General features: G+C 35.4%; 1 protein-coding gene across 8 annotated transcripts in view; it reads right to left on the bottom strand.

Annotated features, from left to right (window-relative positions):
- CADPS2 (calcium dependent secretion activator 2) overlaps nt 1-20,842 on the bottom strand; it is a 572,739-nt gene that overhangs the window by 255,199 nt on the left and 296,698 nt on the right. For all 8 annotated transcript variants that reach the window (XM_028846226.2, XM_015134824.3, XM_077997218.1 and 5 more), the window contains exon 7: nt 18,429-18,540. In XM_028846226.2, the coding sequence (XP_028702059.1) occupies nt 18,429-18,540 (112 nt within the window). The remainder of the gene's footprint in view (nt 1-18,428; nt 18,541-20,842) is intronic.

Below are 20,842 nucleotides of genomic sequence, written 5' to 3' on the forward strand. Positions count from 1 at the left end.
GAATAAGACTTCATTTAAGGTTTATGTCGGCAAGGTCAGGTAAGTTGGGCAAAATCGTTTTGACTAGAAGGTTACTGTGTGTAAAGGCAGGGAGGATGACAATACAGACAGGTAGGCTGAAGGAGATACAAGAAGGTTAAGTTTTTGGATAAAACCAGCAGTTATGGAAGATTAGGGATAGACTGTAAGAAATGTGTTTGCTAAGTGTGTGTTATCCTATATAGGTAACATCTAGTAAAACAATGTTTATAAACCAGAGAATGAAAATCAAATTTTCATACTCTTGAGTAAAGAATATCACCCTCTCTCTAGCTACATACATCTTAGAGATGAGTCATGTGACTGAGTGATCAGGTTTCTCATATCCAACTAAGTGATGAACTAGCCTCAAACAGAGTAAGAAGAAACTAAAAACACAATTAGCAGAAAGCATGGATCAATTTTGATTAAAAATCATTTTTGCTTACAAACAGGTGTCCTTGAGACAAAGGATATTTTAGGCAAATGGCTGAGGGAACATCTTTCCAGATAAATGCAGCCTATCTCTGTGAGAAACCTTGACTTTTTGGGTTTAGTTGATGTTTCTTTTTCTCTTTCAATTGACAGAGATTTTATACTTTAGCAAAGGTTCATAATGACAGTCCCTAGCAAATCTTTCAAATACCTTCTTGAGAGCGTAGGACCTTGAGGTAGCATATATTATGAAAGGACTACCTGAAGTTTTTTTCACTTCAGTATTTATTTAGCAGATGTTAATAACCACGTATAATATTTGCCCCAATATCAGAACTCTCATAATATGTGAATATGGATCAGATGATTTGTCTAAGGGAAATCTATATTCTTCCTTAGTAACAGTTTCCTGTGTTTTAATACACTTGAGATTGCTAAATCTAAATTATTTCTTATTTGATTTAATATCATGGCTTCCTATCCTACTTAGCAGAAACAAAGAACACCTGCTCACTCTTACAGACACAATGCTCTTTTGTATACTGAAAGATTAGCATTAAATCTTCTGTCAACCTTATTGGCCACGGGCTAAATCGAGTTCCTTTATTTTCAAAGCCGGAAAGAATTTTGGAATTTACAATATGGAATTGATCAAACTCCCAATCTTTTACCAAATGTGTACTTGGCCCAACAGAGAGCCACACATCACATCTCCTTCCTTCTATACGGTACATTTTTTAAATAAATAAGAAAGGTCCTTTTTTGAAAAAATAAAGTGAGGTAGAAGAAAAACAAAGTATTATCCTAAGTAGATATTTTTTCCTTGACATTAGCTTGTTAAAAGATCAAGATTAGAAACTCTGTTATTTGCATGATGGGAGGATTAAGGACAAAGCAAGGAAAAGAAAAGATGCATCAACCATTCTCCAGTTTTTCCTGACATCTCTATTTAATAATAATATGCAGGGGGCATTTGGCAAGCCCTTAGTAGCGTATGCTCCTTGAGAGCAAGAGCTATCGTGGAGTAAACAGGGTAATTCATTTGTAGCACATAGGGTCGCTTAAATGAGTATCTTTAAGACATTCTTTTCTCACCAGGTTTTATTGAAATTACATATATTTGAAGTATGCATCCTGATGTTCTGATACATAGTGAACTGATCACTAGAGTCAAGCTAATTAACATATCCATTTCTTGACTGTTACCATTTTTTAAAAATCTCTAAGCCTTCTTAACCACAGTTTCCTTCACAGTCTATTGTAAACACCAAGTATTTGTTGGTTGGATGGTTGGTTGGAAAGATGGATGGATGAATGAACGGATGGGTGGATGCTTAGAAAAATTAGAAATAAAAATGTAAACCTAAAATTAATACTTCACTGTGATGAAAAGGGAAAAAGTCTTGATAACTAAATTACTGCCAAAATTTGATAACAGAAAATGATGGTAATTAATTCTACAGTATGTCGTTTACTTACCAGTCTCTCAAAATCTATGAAACTTTCATCCTTCCATATCTGGAACGCAATAGGTAGAATACTGGCTTCCCAAAGATGCCCAGGTCCTAATCCCCAGGACTTGTGAATATGTTTCTATCTTAAATGGCAAGGGAGAATTAATGTAGCAGATGAAATTAAGATTGCTAATTAGGCAATTATTCACCTATCCAGGTGGGCCCAAAACAGTCACAAGGGTTCTGAAACATGGCAGAGGAAGGCAGAAGAGTCAGTATTGATGTGAAAAGGACTTGACCAGCCATTACTAGCTTCGTAATTGAAGTAGGAAACGAGTCAAAGAATGCAGACAACCCCTAGAAATGGGAAAAGGCAATACAAAACACACGACAAACAGATTCTCCCCTAGAGCATCTAGAAAGAAACAGAACCCTGCTGATAGCTTGATTTTAGCTCACAGAGATCCATTTTGAACTTTGGACTTCAGAACTATAATAAATTTGTATTGTTTTAAGTCACTAAGTTTTTGGTAAACTGTTGCAGCTGCAACAAGAAACCAATGTCTAGACAAAAAAGCTAAAATTTCATCATAAAGGAAAATTAAATTTACCTTTTAAATTTCTCCTGGTAAGTGTGTGATTTAAAGATATTTTTACATATTGATTTCTACCATCAGCTTTGCTTACTTTGTGTGTGCTTATATATTGCACACACCTGAAGCATTCTGCTTGTAAAAAATATTTTGAAATTCTTAATTTTCTCTCATTTTGTATTAACATAGTTAAACAAAGTTGTGACTTTTCTTATAATAAATTGAAAATTTTTTAAAGGTTTAACAATGAAGCCGATTATTTTGGTTACCAGAATGAAGACCATTATGCTTCTATTACTAACAAAGTTCAAGTTCCATATAACCTCATGATTAAGAATTATTTCTTTTATTTCAAAGCCTTTCCTGAAGATTCTGAAAGACATAATCAAGTTTGGCAGTCACTATATTTTTCAGGGCTCAATTAAGGAAAGTCTTTTATTAATATTCATGGATCACTTTTCTTGTTTATAAAGTATTGATTTCATCCTTCTTACATACAGCAATATACTCCAACACAGCTATATCTGTGTTTTGAATACTTATATAGACAGGAAAGCATCATTATTCTTGATCTATTGCCCTCAGCCATAAATTATGAATAGCATAACCTTTATATTACTTTACCAAAACAGTTTCTATTAGAGGACACTGCACGAGTAGCTTTATCATTTTTCTTTTTACTAGTCTGATTATAATAATGCCTGCCATTTATGGAGAACCTATCAACTGAGTGTCTTGGAATGCTTTGTGAAATTTAAATCAATTCTCACATCACCCTTCAACGGTAGGCACTGTCTTGTTATTTAAATAACTTGGAACTGAAGTAAAATAAATACCTAAAGGAAAATCACTTCAAGATAACAACAGACACTTTCAATTTTACACCACCTCCCTCAATTCAACATATTATTTCCTTAATTATTTCATAAATATTATAACAATTTTAGTTTTGTTCTTAATCTTTGGTTAATAAGTACAATAAGAATTTTTAGAGCCAAGTCAATGTCAGTCAATCCATAACATATGGCGGTAGGATGGAAAAGAGGGAGGTACAATGTCTAGACTTGGACAATTATTTCAGCTGTATCCTTAAAGTGAAGAGCCTGGAAAATACAGTTATGGCAAAATGTTTTGGGATTGGCCAGCTAATTCATGGACTACTGATAGATGTGGGTATTTAAATTAAAAACCCACTACAGGCCAGGCGCGGTGGCTCACGCCTATAATCCCAGCACTTTGGGAGGCCGAGACGGGCGGATCACGAGGTCAGGAGATCGAGACCATCCTGGCTAACACTCTGAAACCCCGTCTCTACTAAAAATACAAAAAATTAGCTGGGCGCGGTGATGGGTGCCTGTAGTCCCAGCCACTCGGGAGGCTGAGGCAGGAGAATGGCATGAACCAGGGGGGCGGAGCTTGCAGTGAGCCGAGATTGCGCCACTGCACTCCAGCCTGGGCAACAGAGCGAGACTCCATCTCAAAACAACAACAACAACAAAAAACCCACTACAGGTTGTACATTCCTAATCTGAAAATCCAAAATCAGAAATGATCCAAAACCCTAAACTTTTTGACCATCCATATGGTACTCAAAGGTCAAGCTTGAAGGAAATGCTCATTGGAGCATTTTGGATATCAAATTTTTGGATTAGGGATGATCAACCATTAAGTATAATGCAAATATTCCAAATTCTGAAAAAATAAAAAATCTGGAATACTTCTGGTTGCATTTTGGATAAGGGATACTCAACCTGTACCACCTTAAAGTGTGAAGGTGAGCTCTTGTTCTTCATATGAATAAGGAATCTATGCAAGGTCTAACAATCACAATGTAATAATGTACCAAAATAACACTAATAAAAACCTTTCCAAGCTGGAATGCTTATATACTGTTGGTGAGAATGTAAATTAGTACAACCTCTATGGAAAACTGTATGGAGATTTCTTATTTATTTATTTAGAGAGAGAATCTCACTCTGTTGCCCAGGCAGGCTGAAGCGCAGTGGCATGATCTTGGCTCACTGCAACCTCTGTCTCCTGGGTTCAAGCAATTCTCCTGCCTCAGCAGCCTTCAGAGTAGCTGGGACTATAGGTGCACACCACCACGCCTGGCTAATTTTCGTACTTTTAGTACAGATGGGGTTTCACCATATTGGCCAGGCTGGTTTTGAACTCCTGACTTTGTGATCCACTCGCCTCGGCCTCCCAAAGTGCCGGGATTACAAGCGTGAGCCACTACACCTGGCTGAAAATTTCTTAAAGAACTAAAAATAGAAATATCATTGGATCCAGCAATCCCACTACTAAGTATCCAAAGGAAAAGAAATCAGTATAATAAGAGACACCTGCATGCCTATCATAGCATTAGTCACAATAACAAAGTCACAGAATCAACCAAAATGTCTATCAACAATTGCATAAATAAAATTTTTAATTGCATAAATAAAAATGTGTACACACACACACACACACACACACACACACACACACACACGGAACACTACCCAGCCATGAGAGAGAATGAACTTATGTCTTTAACAGCAATACGGATGGAGCTGGAGGCCATTATCCTAAGTGAAATAATTCAGAAACAGAAAGTCAAATGCAGCATGTTCTCACAAATGGGAGTGAAACAATGGGTACACATGGATATATGGAGAGGTGGGGAATAATAGACACTAGAGACTCCAAAAAGGGGGCAGTGGGAAAGGAGGGTGAGCATTGAAAAATTACTTACTGGACATGATGTTCACTATGCAAGTAATGGGTACACTAAAAACCCAGACTTCACCACTATGCAATATAACCATGTAACAAGACTGCACTTATAACCCCTGAATTTATAAGAATTAAAAAAAAAAAACAACTTCCCAATTTGCCATTTTATATGTATGCAAACTAGTCAGTAGTCACTTAAGCAATGGGAAAGCAGGGTGGACAGGTGAGTATGAGGTTGAGAACTCTCTGTGATACATTTTCATATGCTCAAAAAATCAAATAAATTCAGAAAAGTAAATGACACAGGAAGATGGTGGGGAATAAGGTCAGGGTATGGAACGATTCATGGGCAGAAGGGAGGTTATGTGACTTGTTTGTGGCCTCATGGCTACTGTGGCAGAGCCAATACCCGAATTAATGTCTTCAAAATCAGGTTTCAAACTTTTCAGTTTGTCATGCTGAACAACCAACTAATTTGAATCTTGCACTTCTGATCTAAGGACTTCTTGACTCATACAGTGCATATAATACAAACTATCAGGGAATAAGAGTGTTTTCTCATACCACTGCTAAAGGCAACAGAGGTAAGTATTTTTTTCCAGTTTTACTGAGGTATACTTGACAAAATCATATATATTTACAGTATAAAACATGATGTTTTAATATTCATCTAACATAGTTTTTGTGTGTGTATGTGCTGAGAACATTTAAGATATATTCTCTTAGCAAATTTTCAAGTGTATAATTCATGATTATGAACCATAGTCACCATGCCATAAAACAGACCTCTGGGACTGATTCATCTTAACGAAAACTTTTGACCAACATCTTCCCATTCCTCATCCCCTCCAAGCCTATGACCCTGGTAACCACCATCCTACTTTCTGCTTCTAAGAGTTTGGCTTTTTTAGATTCCACATGTAAGTGACATCATGTGGTATTTGTCTTTCTGTGCTTGGCATATTTCATTTAGCGCAATGTCTCCCAGCTTGATTAAATGACAAGATTTCTTCAGTTTTTAAGGCTGAATAAAATCCCCCTGCATATATGAAAGAAATGCTCAACATCGCTAATCATTAGGGAAATGCAAATAAAACCACCTCACACCTGAATGGCTATTACCAACAAGATAAAAGATAAGAATGCTATTATCAACAAGATAAAAGATAAGCATTGGTGAGGATGTGGGGGAAAAGGAACCTTTGCATACTGTTGGTAGGAATGTGCATTAATATAGCCATTTCAGAAAACAGTATGAAGTTTCCTCAAAAAAATTAAAAATAGAATTACTATATGATTCAAAAATCCCACTTTAAGGTATATATTCAAAGGAAATGAAATCTGTATATAGAAGAGATAACCGCACTCCAATGTTCATTGCAGCTTTACTGACAATAGCCAAGATATGAAATCAACCTAAATGTCCATCCATGAATAAATGAATAAAATGGGATATTCTAAAGTGATTTTAAATAGCTCTGAGATACACAGGTGTTATTTTATTAATGTAGTGACTAAAAGAGATTAGTAATAAACTTGAGAATGTTTCAATTTACTTCTATTTTAGGTAGAAGACTAAACATACTAGAACTTCACTCACTATAGGATCCAAATTGTACAATATTCTATAATTGTTCTTCCAGTTTATTACTTGATTAGAGATATCAGGCATCCAAACAAAAGTAACTAATTCTACTTTCTAGCAAAACTTTGCATAGGAGAAATGAAACTGAATTAAGCAAATTTCAGATTTATTCATTTGTTCACCTATCCCTCCAACATTAATTGGACATATACTGTCAGTCAGAAACTGCTAGACAGCTGCTGTTGCTAAAATGGATAATATGTCCATGGTCTTGCCCTCAAAAGGATAACAATACAGTAGATGCCACTATGAACTGGAAGAATTTAATTTGCATCTTTATGCCACAGTTGCTTTATCTGGAAAGTGAAGAGATTGGACTAAATGAGCTGCAGTATCCTTTTAAACTCCAAATTCTACTAACCAATAAAACAGAAATAGCTCAAAGTAGCAATAAGTTTTGTTTCTTAATTAATTATGGATAAAATATAGTATGAATTATATAAAAACTAAAATAATTTATCTAGTAGTTTTTCTTCAAAATTCAGCTGAATATAAAATTTCAGTTTCACTGACTTAGGAAGTACTGTTTGCAGCTAACTCAATCCCATCAGCACCTTGAAAGATAACCTCTACCATCCCACCATTAGATACTCAGCTTTTAATTTATATTTAAAAAGGCACTGACTATTCTGGCTAGGTGGTTTGTTTTATTTGTCCTAAGGATTACAAAAGCATTGACTTTGGTGTGATGCACACATGCAGGACACCCTACCATTTTCCTGAACATCCCCTTTTTTCTTCCTGAAACAATTCTGATTTTGCTCAAAGCAACAATTGTTAAATAAATATACAATTTTCTAAACCTTTTTTGAACCTACAGATGACTATGTGACACTAGTTTAAAAGATAACTAACCATTTAAAAAATGTAAAAACAATGTAGTGTGTGTTTGTAACATATGTAAAAGTACAATGCATAGCAATAACTCAAATGATGGGAGGGAAGAACTAGAGGTATAATATTGTAAGGTTCTTAAATATACATTAAATGCTATAATATCACTTGACTTAGCCTCTGATGAGTTAAAACTACATAAAATAACAAGACGTTCATCAGTAAAAGGGCAATAAAGAAGAAAAACTAGAATCTTAAATAACATTCAACCAAAAAAAGCAGAAGAGGAAAAAGGAAATAACAGAAGAGAAAGAAAAAACATCTAAATGACAGATTTAAGTTTAACCAAATCAATATTCATATTAAAATATAATTTAAATATCCCAGTTAAAAGGCAGAGGTGTGTCAGAATGGATAATAAAGACACAATTATATGTTACTTCAAGAAATATAGTCTAAGTGTAAAGAAACAAATACATTAAAGAATGGGAAAAATATAACATGCTAACACTAGTCAAAAGAAAGCTGGGGACTGGGCACAGTGGCTTATGCCTATAACTCCAGCACTCTGGGAGGCCAAGGTGAGTGGACTGCTTGAGCTCAGGAGTTCGAGACCAGCCTGGGAAACATGGCAAAACCCTGTCTCTACAAAAACAAAAATAACAACAACAAAAATAAAGCTGAGGCAGCTAACATAAAGTAGTTTTTGAAGTAAAGTATACTACCAGGCATAAAGAAGGTCATTTCATAATGATAAAAGGTCAGTTAATGAGAAGGAAATAGTAATCCCATCTGATAAGCTGCCATATCAGATATTCAAAGAACGTGATGCCAAAAAATGATAAAACAAATACAAAACTATAGCAAGGTATTTCAATACCTAATAGCTATATTATATAATATTTACACCAAATAGCTCAATGGGACAGAATAGAGAGTCCAGGAATAGGCTTACAGATATACAGACAATTGATTTTTCACAAAGATGTTAAGTAAATTTAGTGGAGAAAACTTTTCCACAGACTGTGCTAGAACAACATATTCAAAGAAAAACTTTGATCGATATGTAGCTCTAGATCCGAAAATTAACTAAAAATAAATCAAAGACTAAATGTAAAAATCTAAAACTATACAGCTTCTAGAAGAAAACAAAGGAGAATTCTAACTTTGGATTTGGTGAAGATTTCTTAGATACTGCACCAAGAACATAAGCCAAAAAGAAAAAAAAATCATAAATTGGACTTAATCAAAATTAAAAATTTTTGTTCTTTGAAATATGATTAAGAGAATGACAAGACAAGCCAAAGACTGAGAGAAAAGTATTTATATCATACTCATAAAGAATGTATAAGTAATACGATCTTTCTAAATTCAAAAATCAGAAAACAAGCAACCCAGTTAAAAACTGGGGAAAATATTTGAACAGATTCTTCATAAAAGAAAAGCTGCAGATAGCAGAAAGATGCTAAACATCATTAGTGTATGTTTTTGCTAAGTGCCAATTAAAACCATAATGAAATAACAATATACACCTATTAGAAGGCATTAGTACAGTGTACATGTCTAATATTTGTTCTACCCGGGACAGAGGAAAACCTCTATTATTCTGAGGAAATAGTAAAGTGTCAACTACTTTTACTATAATCACCGACATAGGACACCATGGAGGTAGCCATGCATAACATGATCAGCCCCTATAAGTGGTGAGAAGGAAAGAAATACTTTCCTCTACCTCTACAGTGAAGACCCAGGCCAACTTCTCAGAGAATGACCAAGGCAGACATACCGAGCAACAGCTTTCAAAGTCAGGCACTGAATGACAGGTAGAAACCTGTAACACTTCAAAGCACATGATTAATAAGCCAGACCTAATTAGAAAGAATTTGCATCTTATGAGAATTAGCCCTGGACCTTTCCCTGTCTGCGCTCCTGCTTCGTCGCTGGTGTGGTGACTGAGATATGACTATAAAGTCTTATGAAGAATTGCTATCTGAAAGGATTTAAGCCAAATGTAGCCAATACATATAACTGGACCACGGAATTAAAATTTTGTCTCTAATTATCTAGTTTATAAGTAGTTATCGTGGAACTTCTAATAAACTTACGAAGTAATAGATCAGGAGTAAATTAAAGATGTTTTATTGAATAACTATACTAGTTTTTCACAAATAATTACAAAAAATTACTACAAATCACTTTGGGCCTTTCCTTAACTCCCACAGGCAAAATTTATACGGAGGATTTAAAAAGAATGCCAGCATTATACATCTACATGTGAATGAAAAAAACATTAGAGAAGCTCCTAGTGAAATCACAATCACAGGTATTTTTCTTCAATTTGAAAGCAAAATTTAATGGCTAATTTTATTGAAATAACACTAAATGACTGATGCTTTACCTAGTGAATTAATATCATATACTGCAAGATGGAATTGAAATTCTTTTCCATCCTATGTATGTCTAATTCAACTCTTCATATATAGGAGACTTTTATATTTGTGGTACAACTTTTCTGAAACTTAAAATCACAGAAAAGTTATCCTTCCTCCTTAAACCCTTTCAGATAGCAATTCTTCATGAGACTTTATAGTCATATCTATGCTTTCCCCATCCCCATGGAAGTAGAGGACTCAGCATCCTTCTGTATATACTGAAGATGTGGTACCAAGGCCACGAACTCAATCTATGAATGGACAATAGGTTCCTTCTGTCTGAAGAAATGTTTTTACAACAACATTTCTAAAATGAAAAAAAAGTTATTTTGGCAAACCCTTCAAAATTGTTTTGTACTCAAGATGACCCTTTACCAAGTTAAAGAGTTACCCAGGAGTATACTACCCAATATTTCACTCTGAAAGACTGAATGGAAAGTGCGTTGTCCACAAATAGATGTTCCTTGGGGCTGCTATTTAGATTTTTATATGGCTATGTTAGGTAAAACTTGCTTTTCAAGTTTTCCAGGACAAAATTATCTTCATTGTGATGAACTATATACTTTGGGATGCTTGACTGGTCAGCTGTTTACCTGCTAGGACATAATCTTAATTGTTTCCTGAGAAAAAATCCTTGTTCTGCCTCCAGGTATTCCCTTAGCACCTGGTGGAGGGTTGGCCACCAATTCGGATGAAAAATCTCCATATGCCACCTCTATTTCCGTAAATAGGCATTTGCATCTGCCATCCACAAACAAAATTTGCATGCCAAGTACTCGCCAAATAATATAACCTTCAACTGCCCAATGTCTATGAAATTTGAGCTATCATTTCACAAACCTACATGTTATGATATTTTTATTACACTCAAGAGTCACTAGGTTCTGAACCTGTCTGCACAGTAGTTTCAATGATACTATTTGTACCAGTGCTTCTCAACTCTGTATGCACATTAGCATCCCCTTGGAAGTGTTCAAAATACTCCCTCCTTGGCATACCCCAAACCAACTAAAGGAAATGTGTGGACCAAGAAATTGAGTCTTTTTACAACTTTCTCTCACCAGGCACAGTGGCTCATGCCTGTAATCCCTACACTTTGGGAGGTTGGGGTGGGAGGATCACTTGAGCCCAGGAGTTCAAGACCAGCCTCGCAACATTGTGAGATTCCATGTATATAAAAAACAAAAAATCGGCTGGGCATAGTGGCACACACCAGTAGTCCCAGAAACTTCGGAGGCTGAAGTAGGAGGATTGCTTGAGCCTGGGAAATTAAGGCTGCAGTAAGCCATGTTCTCTGGCCTAGGCAACAGAGTGACACCGTCAAAAACAAAAACAAACAAAAAACCCTCTTCAGGCAGCTCTTTTTCTAACAACTGTCAGAAAGAATGTTTTCATAGCAACATTTCTAAAATTAAAAAATCATTTTGGTAAAATACCCAAAATGCACTTTCTGGTCAAGAATACCATTCAACAAACTAGTTACCAGGAATATATTACACAGTAATTCATTCACAAATAAAAGTGCACTGGTAGCCAGATAGTACCCTAAGAAGATGCAAATATTTTATAAAATGATATAAACTGTATATCTAAAAGGACTATGTACAAAAATACTAAACTGTGCCACTGTACTCCAGCCTGGGAGACAGAGTGAGACCCTGTTTCAAAGAAAAAAAAAAGTATATTTCTCAACTAAGAAGTGTTGATACATATGTAGACTGTTAGTTTCTAAATTCCATCATCACTAAAAACAACCAGTGCTAATAACAGGCCTGGGGCAGGGAGAGTACCAGTTGAGCCTCTAAAATTTCATGTCTCAGAAAGCAAAGACCAATAGGTACATGATTTAAAAGAAAAAAAAAATACTGGTGCTGTTGGGAAAAATTTTTTAAAAGGAAAAGGAAAATAGTAAAGGAACACACATATGCAAATGCATACACACAACTTTGATACAATCTGATCATGAAAAAGAATAACAGACAGACTATGACACACAATTTTTTTTTAAATCCATGAATCTTTAGCTAAAACACTGAGTGAAAGGTGGCTGGAGAAACTCTCATAGTAACACCCCACAACTTATTAAAATCAAAACAAAAAATGGTATCTTTATGATGGAGAGAACTGGCAGATGCCACCTTAACCAAGTGATAATACTTAATTAAAATCCCCAATACTGGGAAAAACTGTCAATCTATAACTTTTGATAAGATGCATTGAGAAGCATAAAACATTATGTAGCTGGATTCTTGCCAAAGATGTTTACCTGAAACCAGTCATGAAAAAAATAAGACAAATCCAGAATAAAGAACATCATATAAGACTAATGTGGATGCTTAAAAAATCATTATAATAAAAGTAAAAAAAAAAGGTGGTAGGGGCATCTAAAATAAAGGAGACTGAAGAGCCACAAAAACCCAATGCAATGTATGATCCTGGATTGTATCCTAGATGGGAGGAGAATATCAGCTTCTATAGACATGTTGGGATAATTAGGGAACTCTGAACATTGACTGCATACCACATATTTCTGAATCAATATTAAATTTCTCTGGCGTAATGAAGAAATTGAACTGACGTAAGGAAATGTTCAATTCTTTTTCTTTTCTTTTGTTTTCCTTTTTTTTTTTTTTTTTTGAGACGGAGTCTCACTCTGTCACCCAGGCTGAAGTACAGAGGTGCGATCTTGGCTCACTGCAACCTCCCTGTCCTGGGTTCAAGCGATTCTCCTGCCTCAGCCTCCCAAGTAGGTGGGATTATAGGTGTGCACCACCACACCCAGATAATATTTGTATTTTTAGTAGAGACGGGCTTTCACCATGTTGACAAGGTGAACTCCTGAACTCAGGTGATCTGCCTGCCTCAGCCTCCCAAAGTGTTGGGATTACAGGAATGAGCTACTGCACCTGGACAGAAATGTTAATTTCAAACAGTATATGCTGAGGAATTTCATAAAATATTTAAAAGCCTTTATTATAAATGTTTATAATAAACATTACAGACATTTTACATTTTAGAATAATTTAAGATTTACAGAAAAGTTGCAAAGATAGTATAGAGAGTTCCTGTATACTCAATTTCCCTCAGAATGAACAGCATGCATTACCATGGTACATTTGTTAAAACCAAGAAACTTACATTGGCACATTACTATTAATTGAATTCCAGATTTTATTTGGATTTCACAAGTTCATTCATCAATGCCTTCTTTCTGTTCCAAGGTCCAACCCAGGACAGCATATTGCATTTTGTTGTCATGTCTCCTTAGTCTCCTCTGATCTGTGACAGTTTCTCACTTTTCTTTTTTATGACCTTGACAGTCTGGAAGAGTACTGGCCAATTATCCTGTATAATGTCACCAATCTGTGTTTGTCTGATGATTAACCTGGGTTTTGGTGGGGTTTGCGGCAAGAATACCATAGGGGCAGTGTCCCTTCTCAAACCATAGTAGAGAGCATAGGATATCTACATGACATCAGTGGTAGTGGTTATCTTCATCACTTGGTTATCAAGAGAGTATTGGCAGCATATGTTTCCCTCTTATGTTACTTAGGTCTGTTTCTTTTCTCATCACCCCTTTCAGTGGAGCTATGTCATACCTGTAGAGTACAACTAATTTCATCTGTCTCAGTCTGTATTCTATGCTGGCATCCTTTTGACGCTGCTGGTTGATGTGTACATTAGGGAAGTGTGTATGTTCATGCTACTGTGCATACATTAATGTACATTCTTTGTAACATAAAGTTCTATAGGTCTTGGCAAATACAAGTATGCATCTGATATGGTTAGGCTTTGTGTCCCCACCCAAATCTTATCTTGAATTGTAATTCCCATAATCCCCATAATTTCCACAGGTCAGGGGAGAGACCAGGTGGAGGTAACTGGATCACGGGGGTGGTTTCCTTGATGCTGTTCTTGTGATAGTGAGTGGGTCTCAGGAGATCTGATTTCTTTCTTTTTCTTTCTTTTTTTTTTTTTTTTGAGATGGAGTCTTGCTCTGTTGCCCAGTGGTGTGATCTTGGCTCACTGAAACCTCTGCCTCTTGGGTTCAAGTGATTCTCCTGCCTTAGCCTCCTGAGTAGCTGGGATTACAGGCACCCACCAGCAAGCCTGGACAATTTTCTGTATTTTTAGTAGGGATAGGGTTTCACCATGTTGGCCAGTCTGGTTTTGAACTCCTGACCTCAGGTGATCCCCTGCCTTGGCCTCCCAAAATGCTGGGATTACAGGCGTGAGCCACCGTGCCCGGCCTGATCTGGCAGTTTTATAAGCTTCTGGCATTTCCCCTTCTTGCACTTATTCTCTCTCCTGCCACCCTGTAAAGAGATGCCTTCCACCATGACTGTAAGTTTCCTGAGGCTTCCCTAGCCATGCAGAACTGAGTCAATTAAACTTCTTTTCTTTATAAATTACCTAGTCTTAGGTATTTCTTCACAGCAGCGTGAGAATGGGCTAATACTGCATATAACACACAGTACCATACAGAACAGTTCCTTCACTCTAAAAGTCCCCTGTGTATCCCTTTCTGGCTGACAACCTACCTCAGTTTAATTCCTGGCAAACTTGCAACTATTGTTTATCCCTACAATTTTCTAGAATGAATGGAATAATAAAATATGTCATCTTTTGGGTTTGACTTCTTCCATTTGCATTTACATTCAACTATGCCACTGCATTAATAGTTGTTTCTATCATTGAATAGTATTCCATTTTATGGATATGCCATGGTTTTATTCATTCGCCGACTAAAGAACATCTTGGTTGCTTCCAAGTTTTAGTGATCAAGAATAAAGCTATTTAAACATTCACACACAGATTTTTGTGTAGACACAACCTTTATAAACCCATTGGTAAATACCTAGGAGTACAAATTTTGGATTGTATAGCAAGTCTATGTTTAACTTTATACAAAAAACTGGCAAGTTGTCTTCCAAAGTGACTGCACAATTTTGCATCACCACCAGCAATGAGTAAGAGTTTCTGTTCTGCATTCTTACAAGCATTTGTTATTGTCAGTTTTTCTGTATTTTCACCATTTTAGTAGGTGTACAGTGGTATCTTGCTGTGGTATAAACCTACTTTAAGTGCTCTGTTGTTCGCTTTCAAATTTAAATGCTACTGAAATTTTTAATTTAAAAAACTTCATGTTAAAAACCAAGCTCCCCAAATATACTATTCATAAAACCTTATCTACAGATGTCAGATCATGTAAGCCTTTTTGTTTTAACTTAAAAGAAGTTATTTGTTCTAATTAGAAAAGTATATATATATACTTTTGTATATACTTAATATGTATACCAACAATATACAATATTGGTAATGTGTGCACATATATATATACATATGTGTGTGTGTGTGTATATATATATATAACCAATAGCTCTACCATCCAGAGATGAACACCAATTTTTTTCCAATTCTGTGTGTGCACATGTGTGTTCAGATTAAAACACATGTAAAGACCTAAAGTCTAAAGCAGGTATGAGTCTACAATGTTTGAGGAAAAGAAAGAAAGCATGGTGTAAGGAAAGAATGACAGTAGGCAAGGAGGTTGTAACAGAAGATGAATTTGGAGACAGAAGTCAGTTCATGCAGATCAGGGATTCTCCAACTTTGGTGTGTCTTAAAATCATTAGGAGGGCTTATTAAAACAGAGGGTAGCCCTGCACCCCTAGGGTTTCTGACTCAGCAGATCTAGAGTGGGGCCTGAGAATTTGCATATCTAACGTGCAGGGCCACACCTGAGAACTCCTGTCGGGCCTGCTACACTATAATGAGGAGTCTGATTTTTAGTCCAAATAAATTGGAAGACATTGGAATATTTTAAGGAATGTTGTGATTTGTTTTGAATTGTAAATAGATCATGATGACTGAGGTGTGAAAGTCAAATCAGAGAGGACAAGGTGGTAAATGGGAAAATAGTAAACAGACTCTTTATGTGAAATGATGGTGCCTTGAATTAGCGTAGTGGGGATATTAATATATGGATGGATTCAGAACAAATACAGTAAAAGCTCAGAAAAGTTGCAAATGGATCTGGTGCTAGGGTGAGAAAAGGAGAAACAAGGGAGATGTCTAGGTCACAGGCTTATTTAATAATTGCCTCTATGGAAGGCTTTATGGGGATATGTCATAAGTTCTATTTTGAAAATATGTGGTTTGAGATATCAATATACAATTGGAAATATTGCATATGGAAGTTGGATACACAAATCTGAATCTACAAGAAAAATAGTAACAATTTGTAAGTCATTAGACACAAATGATATTTATAATCTTGGAACCTATTGAGGTCTTTAGTACACATTAATGGTTCTCAGGCAGGGTTGATTTTGTTCCACCCTCCAAGAGACATTTAGCAATATCTGGAGACATTTTTTATTTGACTAGAGGTTATGGATATTGTTAAACATCATAAAATACACAGAAAAGCACCTGACAACAAAGAATTTCCCTGCTCAAAACATCAATAGTGCTAAGGTTGGGAAACCCTGCCATAGACAGAAAAGTTGTCTTTCTAGTATGAAGAGAGCAAGGGAGCATAAGCGGTTTTTCAGATATAAAATTGCATCGAATATATATATATATGTCACTTATGTGTATATATATGTCACTTATGTATCAAATTTAGAAACTGCTTAACTATATTATTTGACCAGCTGATAAACAAATTAAAAATAGCTCAAGAGTTACTTATAGCATTAGACTTAAAATGGCTGCTGTTAAATAGTGAGATATAATTACAATAAGAAAAGTAACATTAATTTTACCTTTAAAATATAATGGTTTAAATGAAAAACTCTGAATAATAAAAAGACCATATGCTGTCTCCAAAGCTCTTGTATTAAATTATGCTACCTGTACACCTTTGTTCAATGAAAACAAATGCACAAATTCATAAGCACATGACTGAATGAGCAGTAACACAGCTCTCTTAGGTATTAACAAATACACATATCAAGAAAACGGAAGAGAAAATCTGGATTATGAATGCAGACTCAAAATCTCTGGAGTGTAGATACAGACTTGCAAAATCCCTAGAAATGGAAAAATTCCAAGAGTGTAAAGGAGGTAGAAGAAGAGGTTCTGAAACTAATAGAAATCCTGACTTCAGTTTTTTAAAAGAATTCTAGTATACAGAATGATCCTAGCATCTTTTTGCATCTAGCACTGTACAAGTAGTCCATTAATACCAGAAATTTTCAAGTAAGACTTCTGAAGGTTTTATTTTCTGGAAAATATCTCTGAATACAGTCTTCAGGTCTGGGTAAGATAGATTCACATTACAGAGGTTGAGTGTGGTGGCTCATGCTTGTAATCCCAGCATTTTGGGAGGCTGAGGCAAGTGGATCACTTGAGGCCAGGAGTTCAAGACCAACCTGGCCAAGATGGTGAAACCCTGTCTCTACTAAAAATACACAATTTAGCCAGGCAAGGTGGCATGTGCCTGTGGTCCTAGCTACTTGGGAGTCTGAGGCACGAGAACTGCTTGAATCTGGTAGGTGAGTTGCAATGAGCTGAGGTTATGCCACCGTACTCCAGCCTAGGCAACAGAGCAAGACTCTGTCTCAAAAAAAAAATAAAAATAAAAGTAAACAAACATTAAAAAATTCACATTACAGAAGACATCTTTATATAGCCTACTCAATTAGAACACCTACTTCATTTGTAAGTCTGAAGATGACCTTTCACACAGATTTACCTAATGTTAATGCTTTTACTGCCAGCACAAGCTGAGTATAGTAAGGTATACTGAGATTAGAAGGTAAATACATTCTAGGTATGAAGAGGTGACTACAGGAAAAGAACAATTTAATGTTAAAAGATGTGAGAGAAAGGCCTTTTCATGGGGAAAACTGAAAAGATAAAAGAGATAGATGCACTTTGGAGATGTTCTGTGATTAATCACAATGAACATGAAGAGCAGATGACTTCAAATATAAAGATGATCCTTTGAACCCAGGGACAGAAATACATTACATGAGAATTACCCTTTGAAGGTGGCCAGCACCATTCACATTCAATGGCCAGTGGAGCACACGTGTGAGAATGACCGAGTTGGTGGCAAGGAATTTGTATTTACCCCTTACACAACCAAATCCTATCACAATACTTTCTGTGTTACAGACAATTAGATTTAATAAATTAGAGGTGTAAACTGGGCTTGTGGGAAATAACAAATGATTTTATGTAATTTATGAACATAAAGTTCACATACTGCATACTGGTCTACCTTAATGATGAATCTAAAGAAGTTAAAACTGTTCTACCGTGGACACACAGGCTGACCACAACTCACCCTTCCCAGTTCTTTATCTTCCAGGGCCAGAACTCCAGTGCTTTCTGTGAAGAGTTTCACTTTGACCACAGGCCGAGGATGGGTGGTGGTGAAATCTCCTTGAGTCCCCCATCTGTAATGAAGCAACACAAATGTTTCTTAAAATGCAGTATTAATTTTTTTCCCCAAGGAGATGTGTCTCCATAGAAGGTAAATTAAACAATACAGAATCTTCTGTGCTCAATGAGCTTTTTATTTTTGCTTTTGTTTCTAGCAGATGGCATAGTCAAGAAGGAAAAGAACAATAAGCTTTACAGCTTGTAATAGTTACTCAGCTGTTCAAAAAATTAGCATGTTGGACTACAAAAAATAGCATGTTATGAGAATTTAGGTTAAGGTAAAGCAATATAGTTGTAGCTATTGAAATCTATTTATTAATTCAAATGCAAATTATAGCACCATTTTTACTGGCAGCTGGGAAAAATTGCTCAGAGTTTGTTTACATAAGAGATAGTTTCTCAGAAAATGACTTTTATGTACTAAAGACTTTACCCCATTTCTTTTTGGCAGGCCTTTATTAAACATTATCTTTTTTTTAAAGTAAGCATAATTATCTCAGATCTATTACTTTATATGACTTTTAAAGCTCCTGTCAAAAAGAAAGAAATATGCATCATAAGAATCTGAATGTTTTGTAGTTAATTTCACACTACATTCTCTTAGGAAGGGAATAAGTCTGTTGATATCTGGCTTTTAAAATCATCACAACAAAATAACATGTTTTCTTGGCTTGTCTTTTGATTAATAGCATCTTGTCTTTACTGCAGACCAGTTCATTCTAGCTGATTTACAAACTTAACTGGCACACACCTGATATTAAAAAATCTTATCAATATTTCTCACAACTCTGTGAGATCAGATGCAATGAAACAGCACAGCATGAAGAAGATGCCATTGAGCAAAATACCACAGAAGAGAAAAAAATGAGATTTAACAAAATACAGATTCATGTTAAAAATAAAACAACAAATAAATATCAATTTTCTTATGCTGTCTTGAAAAAACAAAACAATTCACCATTTTCACGGAGCTGTCTATATTTTATTTTATAAATCTCATTCAGAGAGCTTACAACATACAGAAAACTCAGTAAAGCAAGTGTAATAAAAATTGAACAAAAAATTGTGATTGCCTTCCTCTCCTATTACAGCATTTATAAATGTGTACAGTAAAGCAGAGACCATTTCAATGACTGAAGCAGCTAGCATCTAGATGAAGTCTGTTTTTTTGAAACATCATATGCCAGAGGGAAGCGAAGATTCAATTAGGGAAGAAAAGCAGCTTAATTTCTATTTTAGACTTCCAGAATGGGGTTAGCAAAGAGTCTTTTTGCCATTTCATATAATTAAGATGGTTTACATAAAGCAACAGTAAAATAGAAAACAAAAATAGATTCAGAACCAAAATAAGGCATAAAGAAAAATTCTCAATTTAGTGTATGGAATCTCAAGCCTTGAATATAGTCAGGCAATCTGGTTAACAGCCTGGGAGCTAATTCTCATGACGTACCCTTTTTAATTTAATGTCACATGGTTAAATTTAGAAGACTAATAACCTTGGGAGACATTTTCTTATAACTGAAGTAGAAGATTTTTGATAGTCATATAGAAACAGTCTAATAATTTTCCGTAGAATTTGCTTTTCAAAATTCTCCCCATAAAACTTCTATGTACTACATTGATATTTTTTCTTTTAGTTTCAAAATCCTTTGAAAGTATTTATACTAAATGTTCATTTGCAATTCCCAACCTTCTGCAATACATGATTCTTCAAACAGAAAAGTGAGCTTTGTCTTTTAACCTGGCCCTTCTGAAATGCATTCCAATTCCACTTTGCTGGATAGAATAAGACAAATAACAATGAATGCGGGGGAAGAAAAAAAACTGTTCACTCACGGGTCCATGAACTTCCAGAAAACTATCTTTTACCTTTGATCCTTCACAGACAAGTATATTCAAAAACTATTCTACAATATTTATCACTGTAGCACATTTCTCATTTGTACATTAGAATATTTTTATACAACGATATATTTTTAAAGTGTCCATAAAATGAGATTCAGTTAAAGAATAATGATAAAGTGAAAACCAACATTCCTGCCATTCAGGTAAAATGGGGAATGTACTAGAACATCAGGAAAGCCCTCGTGTGCCCCTGGTCTCATCTTCCTCTCCTCTCCACCCTCACTACTCTGAAATAGCTAGCACCCTGAATTTTATATTTATCACTCCCTTGAATTTCTTCTTAAAGGGAATATTTTCAATGTTTTACCTCTAAGTGTGATAATTGCTCTAGGTTTTTGGTAGATAGTCTTTTATAGTTAAAAGAAATTCCCATATTTATTAGACACACACATAAATATATCAGAATATATG

This window comes from Macaca mulatta, chromosome 3 (assembly GCF_049350105.2).
Source record: "Macaca mulatta isolate MMU2019108-1 chromosome 3, T2T-MMU8v2.0, whole genome shotgun sequence".
Lineage (NCBI taxonomy): Eukaryota > Metazoa > Chordata > Mammalia > Primates > Cercopithecidae > Macaca > Macaca mulatta.